General features: G+C 49.7%; 1 protein-coding gene across 2 annotated transcripts in view; it reads left to right on the top strand.

Annotated features, from left to right (window-relative positions):
* The first annotated feature begins 814 nt into the window (after positions 1-814).
* Lrp4 (LDL receptor related protein 4) overlaps positions 815-18,071 on the top strand; it is a 59,926-nt gene continuing 42,669 nt past the window's right edge. For both annotated transcript variants that reach the window (XM_021185820.2, XM_029474331.2), the window contains exons 1-6: positions 815-1,042; positions 14,698-14,844; positions 16,701-16,817; positions 17,102-17,215; positions 17,460-17,576; positions 17,901-18,029. In XM_021185820.2, coding sequence (XP_021041479.1) covers positions 991-1,042; positions 14,698-14,844; positions 16,701-16,817; positions 17,102-17,215; positions 17,460-17,576; positions 17,901-18,029 — 676 coding nt within the window. In that variant the 5' untranslated portion in view covers positions 815-990. The remainder of the gene's footprint in view (positions 1,043-14,697; positions 14,845-16,700; positions 16,818-17,101; positions 17,216-17,459; positions 17,577-17,900; positions 18,030-18,071) is intronic.

The raw sequence follows: 18,071 nt of genomic DNA, 5'->3' as shown, positions 1-18,071 counted from the left end.
CTGACTTATTTCCTCACCCCCTACCCGTTTCTTGCCAGGATCAGAAAGTCAAGGATGGTGAAGAGGCTCATTTACAGACAGTATGGAGGAACTGAGATTGTCTGGGCCAAATCTGGGCATTTGAACTGGGGAGACAGGACCCAGACAACCTCACCTCAGGAAATGAATAAATGAAAAGGGGAGGTCGCCGAATTATTTAGCCCTAGAACAACACTGCCTAGACCGGGGGAGGGGCCGGGGTGCGAGAAGAAAAACTTCAGAATAGGGATTTTTGACAGTGAGAACACTAGTTGAGACACAACACTGTAGGCCCCCTGATGTCCCTTGTTTGGTGTCAATAAAGGCCGAGAGAATTATGCTTTAGCAAGCCTTGCATATTTTTGAAACATCACAATAAAGTCTGGAGTTGGAGCTGGTAGGGGGGCCGGGGTCACGCCCAGGCGACTTGGGTCAGCACGGGTGCTCCTCCCTAGTGTGGAACGAGAATGAACTCAGGCTAGGAGTTGCCAGTAGGATAATTTTCTGTTTAAGCTGGGGATATTTGAGTCGCAGTAATGGGGACAGATAAGGGGCTCTCTCCGGAAGGCTAGGAATGTTAGGGCAGACTGAGTAGGAGCTAGGGCGAGCGCAAGAGGCACGGGCGGGTGGGGTCCTGGGACTGGGGGGCGAGGGCAGAGGGCGGGAAGGGGCCGGGCCAGAGCCGGGGGGCGGGACCAGGCGCGGTGGTGGTGGCGGGGGCCGAGACGCGGGAGGCGGGGCGGCCAGGCTCGGGACACCCCCTCCGGGTCCCCTGGCGGGGCGGCTTCAACTCCGGCAGTACTGGAGGCAGCAGCAGCCCGGAGGGCGACTTGCAGGGCGCGCCGGCCGAGCTGGACCCGGGACGCTTTTCAACCCGGGGGAACCCTCCGCTGATTCTCTCCGCCCCGGCGTCCCTTGGGAGCCCGCGGGACCCCCGGGCGGGCAGGGAGCGTCGGCAGCAGCCGCAGCACCATGAGGCGGTGGTGGGGCGCGCTGCTGCTTGGCGCCCTGCTCTGCGCACACGGTAAGCGGCGTCGCAGCGCCCGCGCCGACCGGGCCACCGGGAAAGTTTGTCCCTGAGACTGGTCGCTGCAGGACTCGCCTCCTGGGAGTGGGACCGTGAGGCTGGGGCCTGAAGTCCCACCCTCGAGCTCACTTCGAGCACTAACCCTGGTAGAGCGAGCGGAGGAAAGCAATAGCAGCCTCCGCAGCTCTTCTAGCACGAGAGGGGACAGCGGTGGAGGGACTCGTCCCCGCTGTAGTCTGGGCCGAGTGGAAGAAGACCCAAGACGCTCTCTCGGCTTCCATCGCTGCTCTTTAACGAGCCATGGGCGGGTTCCCTTTCAGGTTAAGGCAGGGCTTCTATGTCCCTGGTGCGTGCGAATGAATGTGTGCAAAGAAAGGAAGGCGGGGAGGATGGTCGCTAAACCCATAAATTGTAAACAGTTCTCTTTCCAGGGACTGGGGGATCTTGGGTGGATTGCGGAGAGGGGCCCAGCTGAATCTGAGTTACTTGAGCATCCGGGATTCATGGACTTGGGGAGCAATTTCTCGGACTCCAAACCCTGTTCTCTCTGAGGGTCCTTGGTTCATATTTGCGTGCAGCATCTCCCCTAAGTGGAGTTTTGGGTTCCCTCTCCTGGCTGCGGCCAATCAGCTTCCTGCTCCGGATCCTCCCCAAGGGAGGGGTGGGGAACAGCGATGGAAAAGAGGTTGGGGAGGAACTTTGGGAAGAAACTGCTGGAAAGCTCCCTCAGATCGGTCCTGGCCCGGGTAAAGCGCAGGGGCGCGTTCTTAGGGAACTTCCAAAGGCAGCCTCGCGACCCGTGCAGTGGGGCCTTGGCCTCCAGGGAGCTGGGCGGATGGCAGCGGCACTGCTGCTTCATCTGCTCCTTATTAATAACGTGTTCGGTGCCCGGACGCAACTGTTATGTCTACTTAGGACTGCAGTGGAATCTGCTTCTCTGCAGCAGCTTGGGAACGTGGGTGCACCCGGAGATTTAGCAGCTGCCTCTGAGTTTGTGCCCAAAGATCAAAGATCGATCTTTGAACTCCCAACTATATTCACCCGCCGGCTTTTCCACGTGGGGGAGATCCAGTTCTTCGATTCCCCGGCTGCGGGACGAGGGGGTGGGGTTCAGAAAGAGCGGTCTGCAGATCCTGGCGATTCACGGGTTCTTTCTTTCACATGGAGGAGCTCGTGTGGAAAGTGCAGATTTCGGAACTTGCCTGGCAGGGTGTGGAGCTGTCTGGGCACTTGTTTTAAAGATTGTTTTAGCTCCCGAGTCCAAAACAGAGTTCTGGTGTCTGCTATTTAAACCGCTCGTGGGTTTTCAATGGCTTTTTCCATGTGGTATCTAGCGCCGACCGAGTCCTTTCTCTCCGACTGGTAGTCTGGCCGACCCACGTTCCTCTTCGCGCCTCGTTCTCCCCCTCTCGGGCTCTCTCCTCGAAGGTTATTTGTAGCCTCTTCGGCGTGTTGGGACAGCAGCCCTACTGGGGTAGGAATGTAACTGTTCTTCCCACCACATGGGCCCCTTAAAGGGACAGCTATGCTTTTGGGGGGTTTCCCCCCCTTCGGGTTTCAAGGGAAGGGGATGGAACTTTCCTCTCGGCCCCCTGGAGGAAGTTTTGAAAAAGATCAAGGGAAATAGCTAGGCACTAGGAAAAGGGGGGTGGGGTGGGGGCTAAAACGGATACCAACAAAGCCAAAGAGGAGATTGTCGCCTTCTGCCCCAGGGAAGGGGGAGCTGGAAGGTTCCGGACTGAGACTCGCCAAGAGGAATTCACTGCTCCAGAGCTGCTGTCAAAATTGCGTACATTACATTTGCAATGGAGGATGGGGGTGAGAACAGGGACAGAGAATCGTGGATTCTTAATGTTTTGCAGTGGGGGAAAAAAAACATTAGAGGGTTCTCGGTAGCTAGTTGAGGTTCGTTTTTAAAGGGAAAGGTTTAATTGAAATTAAAGTTGAGACTTCCTGTGCACACGGAGTAGGCAGAGGTAGGAAAAATGTGTGCTTTGCAGGGCTTAATACTGAGCCATCCTCGGTGACCTTATAGAAGGCAGAGTCACAATGAGGTAGAGCAGTTGCAGAGTCTGTAACCACCACCACCCACTTTCCCAGTAAGATCCCTAGTACTAAGTTCAGGTCCTGAAGAGGTGCTTCTGAAAGCTGCTGTGTGTTACTTACACAGACAACCTCAGCTAGGAGTGAATTCAATACCAGACCATGGTGTTAGTTTAGATTTTAGATCACAATCCACTGTTCAGAATTTAGAAGGATGTGGCCAGAGACATGGCTCAGTGGTTAAAGCACTGCCTGCTCCTCCAGGCGACCTGGGTTTCATTCCCACCTCCTACTTGGCAGCTCCGGGATGTGTAACTTTGGTTCCAGGGAATCTGACGCCCTCTTCTGGCGGCTTCAAGTACTCCACACGTGTGGTGCACAGCCACACACACAAAGTGGAGGTAAAATAGCTAAGCATGGTGCTTATCTCTGTGATGCTAGCACTTGGGAGACTGAGGCGAGAGTTGTTAAGCAAGGATGAGGTCAGTCTGGGCTGCGTAGTTTGAAGTCATTCCAGACTAGACAGCAAGACCCTTTTCTCAAAAACAAAACAAAACAAACAAACCACACAAAAACCGATTTCACTGCCCAGCACTTGGTAGGTGAAAGCAAGAGGTTTAGAAGTTCATGATTATTCTGAGATACCTTGTGAGTTCAAGGCTGGCTTGGGCTTCATAAGACTCTGTCTCAAAAACTAAAATTAACAACAACAACAATAACAAATGCTCTTGTGCTTTAAAGATTTTAAGATTTTTGTAAGGAAGTGGTAGTAGCCACAGGTATTTTCATCCTGTGGGGTACGACTGGAGTGTATATAAACCACTTCACTTGGAAGTCTTTTCTAGGGAAATGAACCCTGGCAGTCCTGGCCGGGAGTGCTTGCTTGGGTAGATAAAAACGTTTCTGAAGATGAGTTCAAAATAGTTTAGCTTGAGACTGGTCTGATTTCCATGTAGTTGTTGTTGTGACCACGGTCGTCAAGGTACTTGAGTGACATTGCCCTTGATCTCTCGGGACTCATGCAAGTTGCTTGGCTTCTCGCTGACTCTGGATTTCCTCTTCTGTCCCCTGTTGGGTATCAGGTGACATCTTTGGGCCTGGTACCTAGTATTAAGAGTAACAGGTGCGAGGGGACTTAGTCAGGCCCTGTCTGACACAAAGCACGCTGGGCATGCTTCCGCGCCAGCAAAGGACACAGGAGGTCACAGAGGATGTGGTGCTTTGTGGCTCTTTGCCTAGGCCTCCCTCCTACAGACTAATTGCTCGTGTTGGCCCCTAAGATGAAGGGTGATAGAGTGTTGCTGCTGCTGCTTAGAAAGATAACAAAGGGGTCCGTGAATAAGAACACAATAATTTCTGAGGCTGGAAATGTACCTTGTTTTATTACATGGCCAGATCTCACATCTAAAGTGAAGTTCCATGTCTTTGTTCAGCTGCTAGCCACCACCTCTACATTCTTTGGTAGAGTGTCACCGTGTTTTGTCACAGATGCCTAGACCTGGGGCATGTGAGTCCCAGGCTGTATGAATCCTGGTGGCCATCTTCTCCCCAGCAGTGAATGTCTTCCTCTTCTTAGCCTTGTGAGTGGCCCAGGAAGGACTAGGTGCTGAGATTTCGTTGGCAGAGGCTGAGTTTGGCCCTAAAAATAGCACTGATGATCAACCTATGCTTGTCCCTGTCCCTGGGGCTTAGAGCTAGTGTGGTCAGGCTCATTCTCCCCAGGACACTCAGGAACACTGCCCGAGCTGAGTGGTGTCCTCAGGCTCCTGTTCATCCACTCAGCAAACGTCCTGTCACGCTCTCATCAGCCTGCATACCTAGCTCAGTATTTGAGAAAGCACAGGCAGACTTGGGTTTGGCACCTGGCTTTGATACTTCTGGGTGAATTCATGAAAATACACTGGCCCTTACCTCGGGACTCATATCTGCAAATGGGGCTGGAATTGAGGAGGGGAGTGGCATATTTTCACCTGTGACATTTTCGTGCTGTGGAAATTAAAAGAGACTATGACAGAGCGTTCAAGTCATCCAGCACAGAGCCTGACAGCTGCTATGTTAGCTATAAGCCCAGATAAATGCCAGCTGTTCCTTAGTAAGATTGCCTAAGTGGATCAGAGATGGTTCTGGGGTTTGGAATATGCGGAGCCAGATAAGTTATACTGCAGTGTCTCATATGATAAAGGAAGCTTGATCCTTCAATTTTTTAACTCGTTTTTTTTTCCTCTGTAAAATACCTTGTCCTTTCTTTTTCCTTCTTGAAAACCTAGTGAAACCTAATCATAGTTCCCTGCTGTCCACGCTTCCAGAAAGGAGGTTTATTGCATTATGAAGGAAGCTAGGGGAGAGGGCCAAGGGGGTGGGGAGGAACTCCCTTGGGAACATCCCTGTTGAGAGGTCAGGAGGGAGACCTACAACTTCTTACACTAAGATCACTGTGACCCAGGGTGAGAGAGGTTGCCAAGGTCTCTTGTAGTTGGAACAGTTTAGAATTCCAACCTGTCCCTCCCACTGGCCCGAGGAAGGAGTCAGGGGCCCCAGAGCTCTAGAGGTAGTAATTGCCTCAATTTGGAGGCTGGGCTGTTGGGAGCCTGCTTCCTTCACAGCCACAGTCTTCAATCAGGAGTCCTGTCAGTGTGCGCTATAATTGATGTGGGTCTCCAGCCCCAGACTCGTCCCTCAACCCCCAGCTCCTCCACCCCAAAGTTTGACCCCTGTTGTCTCTTTGTTTCTTCCTTTTAAGTTGGTGCCAGTATTGTGATGTTTCTGGGAACTGCAGAAAGTTGACCGTAACCCAGAGCAGCCGTCAAGAAGAGCTGATTCTTTTAGCTTCCTGGCGGTCTATTTTCTGTTGTGTCTTTTTGATTTAGCAAGAAGCAAACATCCCAGGTGCCTCAGGGCATCTCTTCCTCCCATCGGAGCAGACTTCATTCTTTCAGTGCACGTAGGCATTCCCATCTGTGTCCCGCAGATGAGTGGATGGCCTGTCAGCTATTTCTGACGCCTGCTCCCCCACCATTCAGGTGAGAGTGAGGAGGGAGGGGCGCTGCGTGCACCCCAGCTGGAGAAAGCCTGGCTGGGACTTGAAGCAAGCCCTGACTTGGCCTATGGGAGCTCCCCCTCACCTCTGTACAGAGCGAAGGATCCGAGCATCGAGCCAAGCCAGGAAACAAAAGACTGGGAGCAAACCTCCCATCTGGCTGCGAGGAGGCAGCGACACAAAGGTGCTGCTGCATAATTTATCACTGGAGATTTTCTACAGCCAGGGAGCTCCAGACTCCAGGCAGAATCCCCACCCCCCACTCCCACCCCACCCCCACCCCCCGGGTGTAAAGCCAGGCAGGTATAGACTAGGGTATTAGGAGAGACACCTGATTAGCACGTGGAGGAAAGCTGCTTCCGAGGTCGTCAGTGTCTCCTGGGATCACAGCCCAGCAGCTCCACTTCCTGTCAGGCCTGCAGGGGTGGGGGTGAGGGTGGGGGGGCCGCTGCGGGGGTGCTACGTTCCCTTCTCATGGCCTATGGAGTGCAACTGTTCCGATCTCGTGGGCATGGGTGAGGACAAGAGAAATTTTATGTTGGCTGACCGCAACATCTTAGGAACTAATGAAGAAGCCGGGCTTAGGCAAGCAAAGGGGAGAGTCCCTTTTCCTTTCATTTTCTCCACACCAGGTAGCTGAAGCAAGAAGTTTCTACTAAAGAGACTGAGTGAGACAGTAAAAGTCAAAGGCTTTAAATCAGCCATTCTCAACCTCCCTAATGCGGTAACCCTTTAGTATAGTTCCTCGTGTTGTGGTGACCCCACCACCATAAAATTATCTCATTGCTACAAAATATCAGTGTTTCCCAATGGTCTTAGGCTACCCCTGTGAAAGGGTCCTTAAGGCCCTCAAAGGGATCATGACCCACAGGTTCAAAACCACTATTTTAAATGGTCCTTCTCCAAACAGAGGTTCTACTTGTCCCTCCTGACTGTTTCTGTACTACAAACTGGGGCATGTGGGCTAAGACATACAAATGTACTCGAGAGAGTTTTGCTGCCTTGCTGATCCGGTGATAAGCAGTTATCAATGGGAAACTGAGACTTGGAGACTTAGAGCAATTTGCTGAGACATGGCCACTGAGTAGCTGCATCAGGATTCGAACCCAGAGTCTAAGATGAGAACCCTATACCTCAACACATGCTGCCTCTCAGAACAGAGTTTGGAGTTTCTGTAAATAATCTATGTATGGGTCTATGGCCCACACGAGTGCAGATGCCTGAGGAGGTGAGAACTGGAGCTATGGAGGTTGGTAACTTCCATGCACATGCGGAGAATACAGCACTGGTCCTCGGAAAGAGCAGCCAATGCTCTTCATGGCCGAACCATCTCTCCAGCCCCCAGAACAGAATATTTTAAGTCTCAGTTGTCCCGGAAGATCTAGGTTGGAAAAGTTTACAGCTGGATTGACCCCTTTGGGATTTAGTTACTTCTTTTGTTTTTCGTTTTTACATTTGTGTGTTGTGCATGGCATGGAAGGATGTTGGTTCATTCCTTCCACCGTATGTGTCCCAGGGATGGAACTCACTCTGCCCTCATAGCACATACAAGTACACCATACTGTAGCTGACTCTTACTGTGACTGCTTTGGTAGCAAGCGCTAACCCACCAGCTCATCTGCCCATCCCACTTAGTTATAATTTTAAGGGCTAGATCTCACTTTATCGCCCAGCCTGGCTCCAGCATCCTAGACTCGAGGAGTCTTGCTGCCTCTGTTTCCTTAGCAGCTGTGGTTACAAGTGCATGACACTGCACCTGCCATATTTTATTATTTATTTGTATGAGAACTGGGGGTTAAACCCAGGCCCTAGAGAGTGCTAAGCACTCTCTCTGCCATTGTCCTACATAGCTCCGCCCCCAGATCTATCACCTATGGATACTGAGCAGAGTCAGTGTGTGGTATCACCTGTAATCCTAACATTTGGAAAGCTGAGCCAGAGGGATCACAAGTTCAAGACCCTGTCTTAAAGACAAAAATAAAAAAGATACATAACATGCAGAAGGCATTATGCCAAGTAGCTCTCAGAAATTACGTATATCTCAAAACAGATGTGTTACGAGTTTTGTTCCATTTTTCCTGATGAAAACTAAAAGATCTTTAGATGAACTGCTTGGGAACCAGAAGGAACAGGATTTATACTCTGAGAAGTATTGTTCCCATGCTCTTTTTTTTTTCTTTAAAGATTGATTTTTTTTTAAATTTTATGTATGTGAGTACACTGTCACTATCTTCAGACACACATCAGAAGAGAGCATCAGATTCTATTTCAGATGGTTGTGAGCCACTATGTGGTTACTAGGAATTGAACTCAGGACCTCTGGAAGAGTAATCAGTGCTCTTGACTGCAGAGCCATCTCTCCAGCCTGTTCCCATGGTCTCAATGTTATATATTTCTGCCTTATAACTTTGGGTGCTGAACATTAATTTTTTTAAGATTTATTTATTATTATACATAAGTACACTGTAGCTGTCTTCAGATGCACCAGAAGAGGGCGTCAGATCTCATTACAGATGTTTGTGAGCCACCATGTGGTTGCTGGGATTTGAACTCAGGACCTTTGGAAGAACAGTCAGTGCTCTTACCCGGTGAGCCATCTCGACAGTCCTGAATATTAAAATTTTATTTTATGGGGATGGAGACCTGGTTCAGAGATTAAGAGCATTTACTGTTCTTGCAGACAACCTGGGGTCGATTCCCAGCACTCACAACGCTTGGTAACTCTAGTTCCATCCAGAAGAACCAATGCCTTCCTTTGGCCTCCTCAGTGCATGCGCGTGTGTGTGTGTGTGTGTGTGTGTGTGTGTGCACATGTGTGCACGTGCATACACACACACAAAATAAATAAATAAATAGATAGATAAATGTGGTTTTCTTTTTTTTTTTCTTTTCTTTTTTTAATTTTGTTTGGGTTTTTTTGTTTTGTTTTGTTTTGTTTTGTTTTTTGAGACAGGGTTTCTCTGTACAGCCCTGGCTGTCCTGGAACTCACTCTGTAGACCAGGCTGGCCTTGAACTCAGAAATCTGCCTGCCTCTGCCTCCCAAGTGCTGGGATTAAAGGCATGTGCCACCACTGCCTGGGGTATTTTTTGTTTTTTGTTTTTATTTTTTAAAGTGATGGTGGTGGGGCGGAAATTCCTGAACTCTGACCTGTAGTCATGTATCTAGTGTGTCCCTGTTGAGTGGGTTACCAAGGAATCAGACAGGCAAGGCTCACCATTGGACAGAAATAAGCCTGTCAAGACATGTCAGCTCCCAGCTTGAGACAGAGTGAGGAAGGGAGTCCAGAGGGACCAAACTTCACCTGAGTAGAACCAGGAAGTGCCTGGGGAAGAAGAGCAAAGGTCTCCTGAGTCCTGGTTGTGTAGGAATTGGCTACTTTTATGTCTACCGTTCTGAGCCTCTCTCCTGCTTTGACCCCCAGCTCTCACAAGAGTCAAGCATGCATTACCCATCCATTTAACTAACTTGTCCTGTTGTTCATCTGGTACACTCAGCACGGGGCTCGCACTGTGAATATGAACATAAGAACTGTCAGGCACACAATTTTAATATCCAAGAAGCTTAGGCCTAGTGGGTGAGCAATACAAAGGGACAAAGGGTGGAGCTTCCAGCTCAGCTTGGGTCAAATATGTCCAGGTAGGGCAGTGTTAACAAAGGCTCCATTTCCTGATCTTCTGCTGCCAACTGCCTAGCTCTGTGGTTGAGGTGGTGGTGGTGATGATGATGGTGATGATGATGATGGCGATGATGATGATGATTCCTGCTACTACTATTAATGTCTGCTAGGCAAGCTATACCCTCTGAACACAGATCTATAGAGGTCTCTCCAGACTCTGGGTATATGGGGCTTTTTGGGTCCATGTCCATGTGGCTCTTTGTTGCCATTCCTTTCAACTTAGTTTTGTTTGCCACATGATTGTCCCCTGGAGTGTGCTGTTACTGTGTTTGTTACCTCAAGAGTCAGTGGGATTGCCCCTCCCTCTGGACGAAGTTATAGACTCCTAAATATCGCCTTCTCATTAAATAAGGTTTGTAGCCTCATCATTCCTGCCAGTGGACAGGAAAAGACGGCTTTGCCATCTTACAGAGAGAACAGGCCTAAGGGTGTGTCTCAGCAGTAGAGTGTATATTTAGCATGTTTGAAGCCTTGGGTTCATTCCCTGTCACTCCAAAAGCAAAAGGAAAAGGAAGGGAGGAGAGACTGGGGATGCAGTCCAGTTGGTAAACTGCTTGTTAGCACGTTTGAAGCCCTGGGTTCCATCCCAGCACCTCCCACAGCACAGGGGCAGACACCTGCTGTAATCTCAACACTTGACAGTCAGAGGCAAGAGGGGCGTTTCCAGACTCTTGGATACAGAATTGTTTTCATCTCCGTTGTATGGATACGCTTACAGAAACTTTTGATTAATTTCTCAAAAAATGTGGAATCTTTGCTCTCTACAGTGTTAGAGGGTCTGATCACACCGGTGAGGGTCTGACTGGTACCACATGGGTCAGTGTTTGCTTTCTGCCCTTCCAAAGAAAGCACTGGGAAACTTCTAAGGTAGCTGGCCTGAGGGAGCTGAGGTGTAAATGGTGAGATCTTGGTTAACTTCTCAGAAAGATTCAATAAAGCCAGATGTGGAGGCACACACGTTTAATGGAATGCCAGCACTTGTGGGCCGAGCTCTGTGAGTTTGAGGCCAGCCTGGTCTACACAGCAAGCTCCAAGTCAATCAGGGAGGGCTACATAGTAAGACCTGTCTTTAAAAGAGAAGGTTCTACAAGCCTCTTAGCATGAATCCCAAGAATAAAGGCTTGATGAGAGAGCACGAACACCTGTGGCTCAGACCTGTTCCTTGTTGAAATGCCTAAGATGGAAGGGCTATATTGCCTAAGGCCCTGGCAGCCCGGAGAGCTGCCTGCAGCGTAGCTGGCAAACAGCCTTCAAGGAGCGGAGCTGCCGATTCCAATTCAATGCTCACAAGGAAGGCTGCGTCCGCATTCGTTTCCTTTCTTTTCTTTTATGCAAAAAGGGTTAAAAGCTGCCCTTTATGATCGCTGCCAGGGCTGGAGTGAACAGACAGAATTCCCCTCTCTGGGGACCCTGAGGGGGAAGCGGTTGTCCAGAAGTCTGCCTTTTGGAGTATAATGTGTCTGCTTCCTGTATGAATGCCCAAGTCAAGAGTGTGTCCGGCTGGTGGCTGCCTGGACTTCACCACAGCTCTGATTTCAGCCATTTCTCTGACATGCAGGAAGTTGTGTGTCTTTAGCCACCTGCAACTTGATGGCCAGCTGATGGAATACTTCGTCCCTGCAGTCAGCCCCAGGAAATTAGAACTGGGTGTCTCACTCGGCCAATCACGGGGATAGGAGCGGGTAAAGGATTAATAGCTCCTCTTTGCTCTCTGTACTCTTTTTTAAAAAAAAAAAAAAAAAGTATTTGGGGGCTGGAGAGATGGCTCAGCGGTTTAGAGCTCTGACTTTTTCTTCCAGAGGTCCTGAGTTCAATTCCCAGCAACCACATGGTGGCTCACAACCATCTGGAGTAGGATCTGATGCCCTCTTCTGGTGTGTCTGAAGAGAGCGACAGTGCACTCATATACATAAAATAAAAAAGTCTTTAGCCGGGCAGTGGTGGCGCACACCTTTAATCCCAGCACTCGGGAGGCAGAGGCAGGCAGATTTCTGAGTTTGAGGCCAGCCTGATCTACAGAGTGAGTTCCAGGACAGCCAGGGCTATACAGAGAAACTAAAAAAAAACAAAATAAATAAATAAATAAATGGTTTGTTTTTAATTTATGTGTATGAAGAGTTTGCCTGCAGGTGTGTACACCCTATGTACAGTGCCCAAGAGCATCAGAAGGGGGTGTCGATCCCCCTGGAACTGGAGCCACATATGACTGTGAGCAGTATGGGTGCTAGAAACCAAACCCAGGACCCTAGAAGAGCAGCTGGTGCTTTTAGCTGAGCCATCTCTTCAGCCCCCTGTACTTGTTTCCCCTGCATAGCTCCCAGGAACTGCTCATCTTGCTTTCCCATTCCTAGTATTCAACAACTCCTAAGTCAAGGCCTTTTGGGGAAATGTGGTCACTGTGCCACATGGGAGAATCTCCCCGTAGCTACTTAATGATAATTTGCAGTGTGCCACAGCATAAAATCTGTTTATTCCATGTTTATTTCCTCGTTTAATTGTGGCTTTTTTATTTTATTCTATTTTTTATTTTCTGTAACATATTAAGAAACTCAGTTAAGCCTGCCCATGCAGCTGTTGATCCCAGCTATTTGGGAGGCCAAAGTAGAAGACTTTCAAGTTTAAGACCTGCCTGCCCTACATCCAGGCCAGCAACTTTATAAAACCCTGAACCTTGTATCAAAATAAAAAGTAAAATGAGGTCTGAGATGTGGTTTAGTGGATTTGACCCCCCAGTGCTACTTTTCCCTTAAGGAAAAAGAAAGAAAGAGAAAGAAAGAAAGAAAGAAAGAAAGAAAGAAAGAAAGAAAGAAAGAAAGAAAGAAAGAAAGAAAGGAAGGAAGGAAGGAAGGAAGGAAGGAAGGAAGGAAGGAAGGAAGGAAGGAAGGAAGAAAGAAAGAAAGAAAGAAAGAAAGAAAGAAAGAAAGAAAGAAAGAAAGAAAGAAAGCGAATTGCACAAAGTCATGCGCCTGCTTGATGGAACCCAAGGTCTGCTTGTCTGCTCCAGATCAGGCATTTATCCCTTTGTACTCTTCCATTTTATCCCTTCTTCCGATCTGCCTTTCTTTCTGGAGCTCCCTCCAGGTCTACCTCTGTTCTGATTGTATGGTAGAATCCGTATTTCTCCACCTTTGCTGACTTGTGGGTCAGTTCACAGGGACAGGGAGCATCCTGTGCACTGCTGGGATACTTAGCTGCATCCCTGGCTTCTGCTCAGGCATCCTGGTGCACCACTGGTCCCCTAAAGGACAAAGCTGTTCCTCTTCTCCTGCTGAAACTTACTAAGCCTTAAGTTCTCTCTGCAGCTTCTCCGCGGAGGAGGGTTGTGTGCCAGAAGCATCCTTGCATGGAATTGTCCACGCTGCTGAATCTGGCCCAGGGTTCCGTACAGATGTGCGTGTACTTCACTGAGCCAGTGTTCCTCAGGCTTAGCTGTCTCAGGTCTTAGTGAGAGATGCCCTTATTCCTCAGTCTAGGAACTGAGAGGAGCAGGCAACTGGGCAGTTGCCCTGGGCAACGGGACCTTCTGAGTTTCTCTGGGGAAGAACCCTCCGGTCTTTTGTAGAAAGACAGACATTGGGCTTGAAGTGAGGGCTTCCTATGAGGAAGGCAAAGCTGTTGTCCCTCCTAAAAGGACTCTGCTTGCCTTCAGAAGGAAATTCTGCATCTTTCCTGGGATAACTTTCTCTCTTACATGTAGACAGTTGAGAGAAGGCTAGGCCTTCCTGTTGAGAACCTGGTAAGGATCTGTGGTCCCTTACTCCAGAAATATACATTTGGGCATAGCTTGAGAGGCTGGCCCACAGATGTCAAAGGCTGATTGGCCATCCATCTGTTCAGCCATCCATTGCAGGTTAGGAAGCTTTGCCTTAACCTCACACCTTTGGGAGAGAAGTAGGAAGACTGGGGAGGCGTAGAGACCAATAGTAAAGGAACAAAAGCGGCCATGTACAGCTGACCCTTCCCAGTTCCTGCCCAGGCTGAAGGCAGGACCCAGCTAATGGGAGGAAGAGAGGAAAGCTAGGGACGAGATGAGCAACAAGGCAGGCCCCCTCCTTCCACAGCTGCAGCAGCTCAGCGGGTTAGATGAATAATCTGAGGGGGGAGAGTGACCCTAGAAGAACCCTTTGTTCCAGCTGAGGCTGGAGCAGGGGCACCGAGCCATTCACACGCCATCCCAGGGCATCCTGCTGGGTACTCTGGGGAGGGGGCACTGCAGCCAGTCATGGGACTTGGCCAGGCAGATAGCTTGATGCTCAATGGGGAAGCCAGCTGCATGCTGCTGAGGCTGGGGGAGGGGCTGCGTCCGCCAGCCTTCCTGCAGGCCTTGGTCTGTCTCACAGACTGGAAGGCACTGACTGGAGCACTGGCTGGTCCTGGTTACTCTGTCCTGAGGTGGCTTGATCTTGTCACCCCTTGTCCCAAAAAGTAAAATCTGATGATAGGACTTGCAAGCTCCTTCGTGCCTCCCCACCTGGATTCCTTCACATCAAGAGGCACCGTGATCTGATTTCACCCGTTCTAGCTTGCGTCAGTGCTTGGGGCTGCAAGGTGGAGGCAGGTTTACTTGTGTCTCAGTTTTCTAATTTTGGAAGAAAGCATATAGAGGTGTCTTGGTAGGTGGCAGCTGTCCCCCACTCTTGTTCTGAGCACAACATCCCTTGGTGGCTTTATTTGTCTCCTGACCTTCAGAGATGTTGTGTAAAGATGCCATAGACGGGGCCACGAGGTTCTCTGTGAGCCCAAAGTCCGAAGCTGTCTTTGGGATCATATCTGCCCTGGCAGAGGAAGGAAATCTCTTTGAGTGACAATTCCCCTGGGTTTTTCTCCTCCCCAACCCTGTTGGCTTTGGGTGGACAGGCATCAATGCCCTCTTTTTCCTATTCTTTCTGCCCAGGAATAGCCAGCAGTCTGGAGTGTGCATGTGGTCGGAGCCACTTCACATGTGCAGTGAGCGCGCTTGGCGAATGTACCTGTATCCCCGCCCAGTGGCAGTGTGATGGAGACAATGACTGTGGAGACCACAGCGATGAGGATGGCTGTAGTAAGTAGCATCCCTGGGTTAGCAGGAGGAGATAAAGGATGAACCAAGGAGTGTTTTATGCTTGTGTCCAACTTAGAGTTGGGCTCTTGCAAGGGTGACCGGATGTGGAGAAAGACATCGCTTCTTCACATGTACACATTTAAAAACTTGTATTGCTTTTGGGTAGTTCATGCCTCTAACCCCAATAGGCACACACTTTGAAACGTTGCAAAAGGGCCTGCATGGTGGCTCACACCTTTAATCCTAGCACTTGGGAGGTAGAGACGGGCAGATCTTTTGAGTTCGCACCCAGTCTGGTCTATAATGTGAGTTCCAGGATGGCTGGAGCTAGAGAAACCCCTGTCCAAAAAAAAAAAAAAAAAAAAAAATCGAGAAAGAGAGAAAAGAAAAAGAAAGAAAAAAAGAAAACAAGAAAAAGAAAGAAAGGAAAAGCAAACTTGGAAAAGGCATAAAAGAAAATACCCTTAAAGACATAAATAGACATTATTAAACAGCTCTTCTTGTATTTGTGAATTCTGTGTGCATGATGCATGCATACTTTTAAAATTTTTTATGTGCTATACATAGGTGCAGATTGTTTTCATGATATTTTAATACTCTGTATAGTCAAAAATATTAAATAAGATAAGCTTTGTAAGAAATCTTATGTCTGGGTGGCTGGTGGGGTTGCTTAGCAGGTAAGGGTGCATGCCACCAAGTCCAGTGACTGTTTGATCCCCAGGACCCATGTGCTGGGCAGAACCAACCCTAGGAAGTTGTTCTCTGACCTCTCCATGGACACTGTGGCTCTTGTGCCTTCTCTCCTGCAAAAGTAATAAACTTTAAAAACAGGGTACAAAGCTATTGAAGAAAACACCTGACCGAGATTGACACACATGCATGTATCTGACTAAGGCTGTGTAGCTCAGGGCTGCTTGCCTTGTATGTGTGAGGTTCTAGGTTCAACCCCCTCCCCATACTGAGAGGAAAAAAAAAAACACCTTGTTATTTAAGCTTGCCTTTCCTCCAGCATTATCACAGACAGACAATGGGCCAGGACGTCCTGTCTTGGATATATATAAATCTCACTGTTAAGCCAATTGTCTGGATTTAAGGGTACATGTCTGGCCCGCAGCATCTATGTCTGATGGTAACTAATTAGTCTAATGGGAACGAAGCTACAACCTGGACCTCATTAACCCTAACCAGCTCAGCTAATTATGATAATAATAAATGCTTCCCTTTCATGTAGCACTTTCATACGCATTATCTCAAAAGACCTCTTGTGAGTTGAGTGCAATTATCCCCTTGTGTAGTCCAAGGAACTACTGCTCAGGGAGGGCAGATGACATCATAGTAATGACTTCTAGAAGTGAAACCCAGATGTGTCAATCATCCTTTAATAAGAGCATAGGAGGGAATTGTGTCCCTCCTAGGATCTCTTGAGGCAGGTCTCATACAGTTCTGGCTGGCCTCAAGCTTGATATGTGGCTGAAGATGACCTTGAACTTTCCATCTTCCTGCCCCTGCCTCCCAAGTGCCAGAGTGACATGTGTTTGCCTCCACACCTAGTTTTATGAGGTGATCAAACCCAGGACCTGATACGTGTTAGGCAATGTTCTACCAACTGACTTACAACCATAGTCCCGCTATTCTCTCCTGCCCAAGTTTTTCTTGCTGCTTCCGCTGGTGTCTTAGACTTGGGGTTTCTGCTGCCCCCCAATTCCCTTCAGCCGATCCCTCTTCCCAGCTGCAGTTTCTCGGGTGCTCTATCTCCCAGGGGACCAGGGATGGGAATGAGGACAATAGGATTTGGAGCAAGGATCTCTGGCCCAGTGTAGCCTGCCTGCCTGACCTTTCCCTTCTCTTGGACCCAGCGCTGCCTACCTGCTCCCCTCTGGACTTCCACTGTGACAACGGCAAGTGCATCCGACGCTCGTGGGTGTGTGACGGGGACAATGACTGTGAAGATGACTCTGATGAGCAGGACTGTCGTGAGTGTTGGGAAGGGCCAGGCGAATTCCACGGGCTCTGTCGGGCACAGGTTTTCAGTCAGAAAATGATGCCCCTGGGTCTATTTGAGCTCTTGGGTCTTCAGCTCTTTTCTGTCCTTTTCCCCTTGTCTCTTGATGAGCTAAGCCCACAAGAGGTGGGCACCTCCCCAGGAGTGCTGGGGCCAGCACTGGGACTGTTGACCACCCTAGAAGGCTTTATTGAGGGACTTGGAGGCAATGTGCTCTCCGGAGCAGCACTGTGCCTGACTCATCTGTGCCCACAGCCCCCCGGGAGTGCGAGGAGGACGAATTCCCCTGCCAGAACGGCTACTGCATTCGGAGTCTGTGGCACTGTGATGGGGACAACGACTGTGGTGACAACAGTGACGAGCAATGCGGTGAGTGGTGCTCTGGGAGCAGAAAGAGGTCAAGAAGGGGGTCCAGGGTAGGAGTGCCTGTGGGAGGAGACAGGAGCAAAGGGCTGTGCTACCTGACCTGAAACTGCTCCAGGGATGTGGTGCAGCTGAGAGAAGGCAGGTGGGCAGAGCAGTCTATCCTGTCAGGAGCGTGGACCTCCCCCTACCCTAGAACGGAAGGAGGATGGTAAGATCCTATGGGACTCCTGTCTCATCGCACCCCTAGACATGCGCAAGTGCTCAGACAAGGAATTCCGCTGCAGCGACGGCAGCTGCATTGCTGAACATTGGTACTGCGATGGTGACACAGACTGCAAAGATGGCTCTGATGAGGAAAGCTGCCGTGAGTGTCCCTACCCCTGAGGCGCTGGGCTGGCACGGTGACCAAGGGCTCCGGTTCCTAGCTAAGGGTTGACTGAGAGGGTCATGTGCAGGCAAGGGAGTGGTCGTTCCAAAGGAGTGATGTCGGGGACATAACTCATATAGATGCTTGCTTAGCAGCCTTGGTTTCTATCCACTTCTGGTCCACTAGCGTGTAGAAGTCTGTAGTGCCATCACAAAGGAAAGCCGGTTTGTAGCATTCTGGAGGAAGACACCTTGCCCCTGTCAAGAATCAGGCCCCTGTCCCTAGTCACTGGGGTCTGAGGAGGGCTGCTTTCCCTTCCAGCTTCAGCAGTACCTTCTCCTCCTTGCAACCTGGAAGAGTTCCAGTGCGCCTATGGCCGCTGCATCCTTGACATCTACCATTGTGACGGAGATGACGACTGTGGAGACTGGTCAGACGAGTCTGACTGCTGTGAGTGCTCTGGCTAGCTGGGAGGAGGGGCAGCCAGACAGG

Source organism: Mus caroli, unplaced genomic scaffold (genome assembly GCF_978045245.1).
Source record: "Mus caroli unplaced genomic scaffold, Mus_caroli_1 scaffold_2, whole genome shotgun sequence".
NCBI classification, from domain to species: domain Eukaryota; kingdom Metazoa; phylum Chordata; class Mammalia; order Rodentia; family Muridae; genus Mus; species Mus caroli.
This window is presented reverse-complemented; position numbering and strand designations above follow the sequence as displayed.